The following is a 12,106-nucleotide window of genomic DNA, read 5'->3' on the forward strand; positions in this document are numbered from 1 at the left end:
TACTGTACAGTTTTCCCCCAGCAAGGAACTGATACTAATATTCACAGTCATCAACTCAAAGATAAGTTTAGTAATTTGTGGAAGGAAAACTATAATGTTTTCTAATTGGTTTTGCAGCAGCAGCAGCAAGTCCTACACTGACATCAGTGGAAAACAAAACTTTTTATTTAGCCACAGAACAAGCAGTCAGTCAGCAAGCAGTTCAATACCTACTAACATTCCTGAGCTGGATTATTATTGGCTGGGCACTTCAGAAACCCAGAAGCAAGGGCAGCAGAACGAGGTTGCACATGGGGGAAGCAATGTCCTGTTTCTCCTTGGTCTGGCTGTTGTCAGTAAGGGTGTCTGTGATGGGGCACACAACTCACCACTAATCTGGTGCTTCCTCCTGGCTGCTCTGGGGATTAGTTCACCAGATTGATGCTCATTCCCGCTGTTGCATGCTGCCACTCCGTCTCTCTCTCTCTCTCTCTCTCTGGTCTGCAGCCCCTCTTTCATTCCAGGAACCGCTACGTCCTCTTCATGACCTTCCAGCCAGGTCACTCAGTGTTCCCCCCTTCTGGGGTATATCAAAGTCTTTTCTTCAGTAGTCCTAGGCAGGCTTCCCATTCACTGCCTCAGGTGCCACTCCTTCAGTGGCTGGTAGGAGAACCCAAGCCCACCCTCTACTCTGGGGGTCCAGTTCAGGGACCCTCAACCCAGCAGTTCTGGGCTTCCCCTCTTCTGCCCTCACTGCTCCTTCCCTGGACTTCTTCTTTCAGCTCCTGGCTTCCCTCCTCCCAGGGAGTGACTGCAGCCTATAAATTTCTGCAGCCACTAAAGACGCCTCCCTCTTTCCAGGGAGTGTCTGCCCTTTCCCAGCAGCAGTCCCGGTCTGTTGCCAGCTTCCTGGTTTTATTCTGCCTATTCCTGTACTGCTGAAACTGAAATCAATTCCCTGGCTCTTCCTTCAGGTGCAGCCTGTGGAATTAATAGGCCTACCTGGCTACCTTAACCCCTTCCAGTTCTGTGTGGGGTGGACACTCCTTCACAGTGTCAATTATGATAGTGCTACTTTTCTCTGATAAGTGGACTGAAATTACCAACTCTTTCCATATAGGACACTGAAAAGCCAATAGATAGTATGTTATGGTTACTACCCACTTCAGGTGGTGTTGAGCCAATGATACGAAGGTGAAGGCTATGTCTCAGTTACATCTGAGCCATCCCGTTCCCCATATACCTTTTTAAAATGTTCAAGTATTTTTTTATATTCCTTGTGGTGCTCATCTGAAGAGATCCTGGTTAGGATTTTATTTTAGGTTCTCTGCCTTGGAGAGTTGGGCAGATCGAACTAAGGAATCATAATTACTCACAAGTTTTGGAATTGCATTCACAAATTAGTGAAACATATGCCCACAGTTGCACACCTACAGCTTTAACAGTCAGATCTGGCGTAAACTTGTATTACACTAGTAAAGTCAAGAAAGCTTTGCTGAAGACTTGGCCCTAAAGTGTAAGGGTCTGATCACTCCCTGGAAGGACTCTCATTGACTTCAATGGGCATTGGCTTGGGCCCAAATACTTTAGGAGTGTAAATGAACTCAAAGATGTTTATCCCCTGTATCAATTGGTCTTTACGCTTTCAAAAATGTGAGCCACCACATTCCTGACATTTATTTATTTATGTGGATTTATACATCCAGTCTATGTAACTGACATCTTATTGTAACTGCCACCTTTCTCTTGCTTGTTGTATCTTGGCTTAAATTCGAGGGTCAGAGTTTTGGGTCAGGACTGACTTCCTCTGCAGTTGTTCAGCACCCAGTGCAATTGGGGACTCTGTGTACTACCGTAATTAATAAATAATAATGGTCAACAGTAATTATTATATTGATTAATTATTATTATTAAGTTCCAACAGGTATTGACCATTATTCATGGCTTGCATCCATACAATCACTTCATCACCAGTAAATCTGGCATGTCTGAATTGCACAATTTAGGTTGGATATTAGGAAAAACTTTTTCACTAGGAGGGTGATGAAACACTGGAATGCGTTACCTAGAGAGGTGGTGGAATCTCCTTCCTTAGAATTTTTTAAGGTCAGGCTTGACAAAGCCCTGGCTGGGATGATTTAGTTGGGGATTGGTCCGGCTTTGAGCAGGGGGTTGGACTAGATGACCTCCTGAGGTCCCTTCCAACCCTGATATTCTATGATTCACAATGTGATATTCATAAAACGAGCTCCTCAGATTTATCTGGTATGTTTCAGCTTAAAACTTCCTCTTTGGTGTCATGTTTCTCTGGTGCCCTCCACTGAGTCTATTACATCAGTGCAATCTTTTGCATTATGTTTTGGTTCCAGTCTGCATTTCACCAAGGAAGGAAGCTATGAACCTTGGCTAGGGCCAAAGTGCACAGAACACAAGTCAGGAAGATTGCTGTAAAGATGGTTTGTAACTCATCCTTGCAATCCCCCAGGGCCGGATTAATGCAGGGACTTTAGGGGCTGCAGCCCAGGGCCTTGGGCTAAGGGGGTCCCGCAGGCAGCCCGCTGCTTCTTTTCATCCAGCCCGTGGCAAGTCTCCACACTGCGTGCTGGACACTGGTCCCTGAGCCTCGGCGCCCCCACCACCCCGCAGGGCTGGAGCCGCAAGTGCCGGGTCGCCAGCATGCCCCTGTGGCCCCTAGGTGAGGGATGTTCAGGGAATCTCTGCGTGCTACCCCTACCCCCAGTGTCGGTTCTGCAGCTCCCATTGGCCAGGAACCATGGCCAATGGGAGCTGTGGGGGTGGGCACAGGCAGCATGCACTGCACAGAGCGGCCTGTCCCCTAGGGGCTGAACATGCCAGCGACCTCAAGGAGAAGAGCAGCGTGGAGCCAGAACAGGCAGGGATCCTGCCTTAGCCCCACTGTGCCGCCAACCAGGAGCTGCCCGAGGTATGTGCACCCTGCACCCCAGCGCCCTTCCCCAGCCCGGTGCCTTCTTCTGCATCCAAACTCCTACCTGCACCCTAACCCTGTCCCAGCCCTGAGCCCCTTCCTGCACCCAAACTCCTACCCATAGCCCGCACCACAAACCTTCTGCCACACCCCAACCCCCTGTCCCATTCCTGGCCCCACCCCTCCAGTTGGAGCTGCACCCCCTCTCACACACCAATCCCCTGCCCCAGCCCTGAGCCCGCTCCTGCACTCCAAAACCCCAGGGGCCCCACAAAATCTAATAGCCCCGGGCCCACAGGAGTGTTAATCTGGCCCTGGCAGTCCTGTGATCTTAGTGCTTCTCTGTGTAGTGCTGGACCCTCTGTGACAAATTAGAGCAGCCTTGCTGATCACTGTAATGTACTCTGGATGCCACAACCACAGGGTACCAAAAAAAAAAAACCCAACAAACCAGCCAAAGGCCAGGGTGGCATTAAGTTGGCCACATCCCTTTCCTCTGTCTTCTCTTGCTTTTCTCTTCTGTGCCAGGGATGGGGAATGACGCAAGAGTCCTATGCTGATTATGTCATTGGCAGATCAATCCTCCCTAGCCAGTTAAACTATCATTTTGGCCAGATTATGCCAATGGTGGTGCAAAAAAACTGCACCAGGCTGAAAATTCTGGCCCTACATGTAGCCTATTCAGACTTCAAAGGTAGAGGAAAAAGTTTTGTAATTAGTACAAATACATTTTAAACTGAGGCAACAGGAGGTTAAGTGATTTGTCTAATGTTACATAGAAAGCTTGTACCAGGACTGGGAACAGAACTCTGATCTTACGCCCAGGCTCAATGTCACGCAGGTACTTGGTAGCAGAGTGGAGAATAAAATTCTGATCTCCCAGAAAGTTTGTATTAGGGCTGAGAAGAGAACCCTGCTCTGCCACGGGGTGCACCACTCACTGCTTGTATGGCACCTCCTTTTGGTCATTCTGGGGATTGCATGCCATCACACCATCTCTGCAGCTCCTCTCTCATCCCAGGAATTGCAACGTCCTCTTCGTGACTCAGCCCTCCGGCTAGGTCACTCAGCGTTTCTCCCTGTGACAGGTGTCAGTCGGTCCTCCGAGCCCCTAGGGGCAATGGAGAGCAATGGTCTCCGTGGCAGGCCTCGGCCCCACCTCCCGGGTGTTGGGGAATTAGCGGGCAGGGGAGCGCCGGCCAGAGTCAGTAGCGCGCCCCTCGGGCAGGGGAGCGCCGGGGTAGGGGAACGCAGGCCCACCCAACTCCACTGCGTTCCAGCCCAGGCCCTGACAGTGGCAGGAGGCGAAGGTCCCGCCGCAGGGTCAGCGGGGCAATCCGCACCCGCTGACCAAACACACCCAGCCCACGGTGTAGTTGGGCCCCTGAGCTACTTCCTACCTGGTCTCTTTCAGGCGGGTCGCTCCGGTCCCTCCATCTCCTCCGGGTATTCCGCTGTGGGCAGCTCCGGATCCTCTGGGTATTCCACTGCGGGCCACCCCCGCTCCCCCTCGGTATCGGGCTCACGCTGGCCCGGGCTGCAGTCAGGCCCCTCCAGGTCCTCTGGGTATTCAGCGGCCGGCAGCCCTGGTTGCCACAGGCCTTCCCCCCGGTCAGGCTCCTCCTTGCCCAGGGCTTCGCCTGGGACAGCAGCAGGATCACAAGGGAGCAGCCTGTATCTGTCTCCCTCCCTGATGCTCTCCTCACTGGGCAGAGGGCCCCGCACTTTGTACTTCCTGTCCCACCCCTCCCCTTCCGGGGATTGGCGGAAGCTTGGCCTGGCCCCGCCCACTCAGGCCCAGAGGGTGGCTCTTTACCCTCTGGTTCGGAGAGGAGCCACCCTGGCTCCCTACACTCCCCTTTCAGGGTACAGTCCTTCAAATCCTCTCTCACTCCCACATTGACTCGGGCAGTCTCCCCGTTCACTGCTCTGCCAGTGCCACTTCCCCAGTGGCAGGTAGGGGAACCTGGGCCCTCTGCTACCCTGGGTTCCAGTCCAGGGACCTTCAACCCAGAAGTTTGGGGCTTTCCTCTCCCAGCCCTCACTGTTCCTTCCCTGAACTGCTTCCTAGAACTCCTGATTCCCCTCCTTCCCCTGGGTGTACCAGGTCCAAACCCTCTTCCCAGGGAGTGACTGCCCTTTCACAGCAGCAACCCTTGTATGTTTCCAGCTTCCTAGCTTGATAGGCCCTGTCTATTCCTGCATAGCTGAACCTCCTTGCAATTAATTCCCTGCTCCCTGGCACTCCCTCCAGGTGCAGCCTGTGGAGCTAATAGCGCTACCTGGCCACCTAGCCCCTTCCAGTCCTGTGTGGGGTGGACACCACATCTCTTTCCTATGTTGGGGGCTGGAGAGTTTGGGGTGTAGGAGGGTGCTCTGGGCTGGGACCGAGGGGTTCAGAGGGGGATCAGGGCTGGGACAGGGGTGCAGGAAGGGGTGCAGGTTCCAGCTGCGGGTGAGGTTATATAATGCTTGCTAATACTCCTTTCTCCCATATCTATAGCATTAATGATCTCTGAATTTCTCTCAAAACTTCAACAAAAGAAAATGTATCTGTATTCTTCTCTCAATTTAATGCAATCCTGTTAAATTAAATTGACAGAAGGAAGCTGAATTCTTTTCATTTATATTCATGACAGAAAGATAGCAAATAGATGTCAAGCTGGAAAAGTTCATGCATCAATGTTTGCACTACAGTACAGTCACAGCAGTTACTTGTTTAATGCTGTGTATATACAGGAAACCATGTTAAAATTAACAACAGCATGGTATGTGGTGATTTTATTTTCATAGATTAAACACAGCTATGAATATGCCACGCTTGATAAGCCCATTGCTTCTCTTATTACTTCTGGCTTTGGTGTTGCAATATTTTTATACCAGCATTTCGAATGTCCTCAACTGAGAGGTGGGGGTTTGCTTTGTCTCAGAGTGATGAGATTTGGGCTTATGAAAGAAAGAAGCTTCTTGAAATTCCTTGGCCACAAAATAGTAGCAAATGGCATCCATGCAGCAGTTAGAATTTGCTATACATGTGGAAACAGTAATAAAAGTTCTAATCTTCTGGATTGCAAGACAGTTAACTAAATTTTTTTCCATCACAAACCTAGCAAGCATCCCAATTTGGACAGGTAAAAAGCACACTATAAATACAATCATATTTGCAGAAACAATATAGATAGCTTTCTCGATTAGCTTATTTTTGTGTGAACTGGAGATAATCTTTTTTTTAAGACTCCTGATGATGTGCATGGAACAAAAGCACACTATTATTAGTGGAATTAAAAAAATGAAGATGAAGAGATATAGAAAACCGGTTGATGGTTTTGTGGAAAGCTTTTGAAAGCACAAACGTTCATTTCTCCTTTGTTTTACGATCAGACCAGTTATCGTTGATACCCAAAGAAGCCCACAGATAAGAGCAGCCTTCCATGGTGACCTTAAACTCTTTGCCTTCAGAGGAAACTTTATGGCAATGTATCGGTCGACTGAGATGACAGTGATAATGTAGATGCTCATGGACATATTTATTAAATATATAGACTGTATAGTTAAGCACAGCGTGTCACGATGCCAATCATTCCAGAGGAAGTAAATTGTGAAAGGCAAGGTGCAGACTACAGAACAGTCTGCAATGACCAAGTTGATCATGTACACCCTGGTTTCTGTCCATTTTTTCAGTTTCCAGCAGAACACCCACAAGGCAAGGACATTAAATATGGCTCCAAAAGGGAAAATTGTGGCATAAATAATGACTTGAACGAGCTGAACATTGTAACTCAATTTTAGACTGTTGTTGCAGTTTGTTGAGTTTGTCATTACGATGCACCTCTGCTATAGAACGAGGTTTCAAAGACCTGAAATATAACAAACACGATTCTTTTCATTAAAAACGAAAGCTCATCTCTTATTTGACCCACTGCACCCTCTTGCCAAATTGTCTGATAAACATTCCCTATAAGATTTCCCCTCCCAATAGGGCAGCAATGGCCTCCCTACATTCCTCTGGTCCCTCAACAGCCCCATGACTGAATCAGAGTGCATAAAAATCAATGATTAAAAAAGTTGGATTTTTAAAAAAATACTTTAAAGTTTAAGTTATATGTTTTTATTTTAAAAAATAAACCTATTAAAATTAAATTTAAATTTATGAGAACCTATGCCAAGGCCTACATTTAGTGTAATTTTATACCATAGTATAGTAAATTTAAATTAGTATATTTTTTATTTTAAATTTAGTATAATTTTATACTATACCGGGGTGGGCAAACTTTTTGGCCCAAGGGCCACATCTGGGTATAGAAATTGTATGGCGGGCCATGAATGCTCACAAAATTCGTGTAGGGGTGTGGGATGGGGTGAGAACTCTGGATAGGGGTGTGGGCTCTGGGGTGGGGTCAGAAATGAAGAGTTCAGATTGAGGGAGGGGACTCCGGGCTGGGGTGGAGAGGGTGGTGTGTGGGTGTGGGTGAGGGCTCCGGCTGAGGGTGCAGGCTCTGGGGTGGGGCTGGGGATGAGAGGTTTGGGGTGCAGGAGGGTGCTCCGGGCTGGGATGGAGGGGTTTGTAGGGCGGGAGGAAGATCACGGCTGGGGAAGGGGGGTTGGGGCACGAGGGGAGGCTTAGGGGTGTAGGCTCTGGGCAGTGCTTACCTCAAGCGGCTCCTGGAAGCAGCCACATGTCCCCTCTCCAGCTCCTACGTGGAGGCATGGCCAGGCGGCTTTGCTGCACACTGCCCTGTCCGCAGGCACTGCCCTTGCAGTTCCCATTGGCCGGACTTCCCAGCCAATGGGAGTTGCGGGGGCGGTGCTTGGGGTGGGGCCAGAGTGCAGAGCGGAGTGCCCTGGCTGCCCCTACTCATAGGAGCCAGAGAGGGGCAATGCTGCTGCTTCTGGGAGCCACGCAGAGCGGCCCCCAACCCTGCTCCCGGCTGGAGCACCAGAGCTGGGCAAGCACCAGACCCTGCTCCCCTGTGGGAGTTCGAGGGCCAGATTAAAACAGCTGGTGGGCCGGATCTGGCCCACAGGCCGTAGTTTGCCCACCCCTGTACTATACCATAGTAAATTTAAATTAAATAAAAAAAAGATTCAAGTAGCACATGTTTGCTGCTGAAGTTTTAAAGAAAAAAAAAGCATGAATTGGTGGATTAAGCCCCTGGACCTGGGTATGTTGAAATGCTAAATCAGCTTTGGACAGTAACAGCCTCTTCTGCAGGTTCCGAGAGAATAATTTTCTTTGTTTCAGTTTAATCAACTAGTTCAGTTCATTGTCTAGTTCATTCAAAATTGAGAAAGTGATTGGGAGTTGAAAAAAGCAGGAAAGCTTGTTTTCCTCCTCTAACCTATCAATAAAAATGAGGCATGAGAGGATGAGATCTACTAATTCTGAAACCTTGAAGCATGTGGTGACCAAAAACAATCCATTCAAAATTCACTGACTGCAGATAATTCTTCTTTTGTTTAATAAATCAGTGAGTTTTAAATGCAAAACATGTTTGGGCAAAAAAATATTTTCTTATTGCTCCAGCACACAAAGTAGTTTTATGTAACTAGTAAAAACAAATTTTAAAATGCTGTTTTTCTGCTATTTTAATTGGTTTCCAATTTGCTTCCAAATGTAGCGTGACACAAATCACAAATAAAAAGTTGATCATCTCGTCAATAAGAAATGAATCATTCACCATTTTAAAACATAAAAGAATGTAACAATAAAACTCAGAATTATGCTAAACTATGCTTAAATAAATGTGTATAATTATAGTGTTTTCGCCTGTTTAGCAAAACAAAGTACCAAATTATATCAACAATGAGACTCAAGCTTTCTTTGGGAGAGTAACTCAGTACAAATGCAAAACAAGATTAAAAATTGATTATTTAAATCAAGGTTTTCTGTTTGCTGACTTTAAATCATGTTTAAAATCAGTGATCTAAATCACTGATTTAAATCAATCAATCCTGCTCCTACTATCTTGGATACTGGCAGGACTCTATTCTGAATTTTGCATATGGTCCCTCTCTTTCATTGAAATTTTGCTTTTGTGCTTTTCTGGAGGAGGTCCCCAAAAGCAGTGGTTCTCAAACTAGGGCCGCTGCTTGTTCAGGGAAAGCCCCTGGCGGGCCGGGCTGGTTTGTTTACCTGCTGTATCCACAGGTTCGGCTGATCGCGGCTCCCAATGGCCGCGGTTTGCCGCTCCAGGCCAATGGGGGCTGCAGGAAGGGCGGCCAGCACAACCCTCAGCCCGCGCCACTTCCTGCAGCCCCCATCGGCCTGGAGCGGCAAACCGTGGCAAGTGGGAGCCACGATCAGCCGAATCTGCGGATGCGGCAGGTAAACAAAGCAGCCCGGCCCACCAGGGACTTTTCCTGAACAAGCAGTGGCCCTAGTTTGAGAACCACTGCCCTAAAGCTTACCTTATCATGCAAAGCAAGTGTTTTTACAGCTATTTGTCTGATAACATCATGATGTTTACTATAGATCTGCACTCACATAATGCAGTAGAACCTCACTGATATACATTAAATAATACTAGACCCATTGCAAATTAACAAGTAATGAATGTTGAGGGGAGGAAGTCAGTACATGTGACATGGTTCCCTCAAATTTCACAAAAAGTGACGTTACTGTTGAAGCAGAGTATCTGAGGCCCCCCCCTACCCCCGCTGGAGTCATTGCAGTGAAGAGGAAGGCAGCAAGGGTATGTTTACACTGCAAAGAAAAACACACCCTGCAAAGTCCGAGCACCTGGGCTCCAGCCTGGAAGTCTACATAGCAATGAAACAGCTCCACAGTCCAAGCCCTGCGAGCCTGAGTTGGCTGCCATGGGCCAGATGCGGATTTTTCTTTGCTGTGTAGACATACTCTGAGTGGCTTCAGAATAGGTCATTTAGTGCAAACATGACAGGCCTCAACCCTGCTAATTTCCTCTTTAACAAGTGGCTATTAGTGAAGCCAACACTTCCTGTGAGGCTCTGGGGCTGGGCTAAATGCTGAAGGTCTGGAGGGGTCTAACAGGCATAACTGCTATGCTGACATTGGAGGGTAAGCAGTCCAAGAGAAGACAGATTTATCTGTACTAGATACCACCCTCCTGGGTGGTAGCTTGCCTCAGAGTCTGGCCAGGACAACGTACAATGCCAGACATGAACTGGGACAGCAGCTGTCAGATATTTTTTAGTAGGACCAGTCCGTGCCCTAGGGGACAGCAGTTTCCCATTGCTCTGGTGTTACTCCCATTCAATATACTGGGCAAGGTCCTGCAGCTGGTGAGGCAGATGATCAGGGTGGAACACCTATTGTCCTCCTACAAAGCCTGGGGATGCAGCAGGCTCCAAAGAAAGGAGCCTGTCAAAGAGGCACAGTAGGGCCCTCGCCCATAACTAGAGGCTTCTAGGTGCTATGATAAATAGGCTGTAACTTTAAATGGAGTTTGGACCAGCTGGAGAAAGGGAAGTGAGTTTGAGGCAGAAGGGATAATGGTTATTACTGCACAGAAGACAGCCTGTTTCTCATCAGAGTATTTAGGGCTTTACTGATTCTCATGACACTATGATGACAAGGGACCTAAAATAAACATGCCACCGCAAGGTTAACATAGCCAAACTGAACATAAAACCAGCCTCACTACATATAGATGCTATGGTGGCTGAAAATTTCTCCGCTGTGGGCAGCACAAGAGGGCTGGAATGGGGGTCAAGGATTTGGCTCTGAAGGTGGATGTGACAGACGGAAAGAGCAAACCTGCCACATAGAGTGAGTGTGAGGGGATCTATGAGGAGAAGAGACAGGGAGGGAAAAGGGACAGACAGTGGCAAGTGGGAGGGGAGAGAAGAAAGAAAAATAGAAGACAAAAGCATAGAAAATATCATTGAGAAATGGGCAGCAATTTTTCACCTTCTGGTGGCTCCCTCCTCTTCCATGCAGCCCAATACCTTCTGTTCATACCTCCCTAACCTCCACTAATAGAGCCCTGCCCCATGAGACAAACATTCTGTTTTTCACACCTGGTCAGCCTGTAGATAAGCACATTTCATTTGTAAATAGAAAGACCGTCTCCAATGACCATCAACATTTCAAGAGCTGCTTGAGTTTGAGTTGCTGCAAAAGTCTGATAATTTGAGATGGTCTTTATATCTCACCAGGGTTTTGGAGTATGATTTGTCAAAAGAGAAATCCTAGTCAAAGCAGGAGACAATCTTATACCTGACTAGAGCTATGGGAGGTTAGACACTATATACCAGGTTCACCTGGGGAGCAGTTTATGGAGCGTTTACAGACTGACCATGAGTGCATCATTGTAAAAGGCTCAGGCATTTGACAATCTAAGTAACAGCACAGCAGGTCTGAGTGATGTTCAAAGAGCCATGCTGCGCACTTTTGACAAAATTATTATTCATAGCCCCAAATCCTCTCTTCCAGATGAAGTTATTTTCAGAATAAAATTGCAGTTTGACCTGAAACAAGCTGATTTAACACCAGCAGGATTATAATTGAGTGACTCATTCTTAATGAATAATTTCAGCAACAAATGTCACTTCCTTATTTTGTTCATAAAATGTCCACCAGCAGCCTGACATGTTCTCCAGCTGTATTCATTATTCAATATTATCAGACACATGATTCATTAATTCTTTTTCCTTTCTTGGTTGCTATTAAAAAAATGAAATTCCAAATCTGAAGTATGTTGCAGTGGTGTTATTGGTCATATACTATTGCTTTGCTCCCTCATTGTATAAGTGTAAATCTTGCAGTCAGGTTATGGTCTGCATGCTCAGAAAGTGAAGGTAAAATTTATACTTCATGAATATTTCATTGTTTTACTTTCTGCTAGTAAAACTGGATTGCTGAAATAGTCCAGGTAAGCAAACATAAAAGGGGAGCAAACATGGCTGAAGCCTATTCAGCTAAAAATGCTATTGAGAGAAACCAGGTGGAAAATGGTTTTCCTTTGAGATTTTGAATTTTTTTACCATTTTGTTTCAATTTTGACCTTTTAAAAATTGGTTAACCTTTTTTTGTTATGTACAAATTAACTAAAATTTTGAAATGTAAAGTAATGTAGAATTTAAAAAAAATGAAAATTTCCGTTTCAAAACACATTTTGTCAGAAAATCCCCAACCAGCTGTACTATTGAATACTGACTGTAAATTGTGTGTGATATTCTCCCAGTCATCACACCTGGAAG

The 12,106-nt window shown here is 46.8% G+C and overlaps 1 protein-coding gene across 1 annotated transcript; it reads right to left on the minus strand.

The window, feature by feature from the left end:
* Window positions 1–5,800: 5,800 nt before the first annotated feature.
* LOC311526266 (G-protein coupled receptor 35-like) lies at window positions 5,801–6,745 on the minus strand (the record flags this gene model as incomplete). Its single annotated transcript, XM_084639133.1, has 1 exon — window positions 5,801–6,745. One exon carries the CDS (start codon window positions 6,743–6,745, stop codon window positions 5,801–5,803), a length of 945 nt encoding a protein of 314 aa, XP_084495259.1.
* Between the last annotated feature and the right edge of the window lie 5,361 nt (window positions 6,746–12,106).

This window comes from Lepidochelys olivacea (genome assembly GCF_965140295.1).
Source record: "Lepidochelys olivacea isolate rLepOli2 genome assembly, chromosome: 9".
In the NCBI taxonomy this organism is placed as follows: Eukaryota; Metazoa; Chordata; order Testudines; family Cheloniidae; genus Lepidochelys; species Lepidochelys olivacea.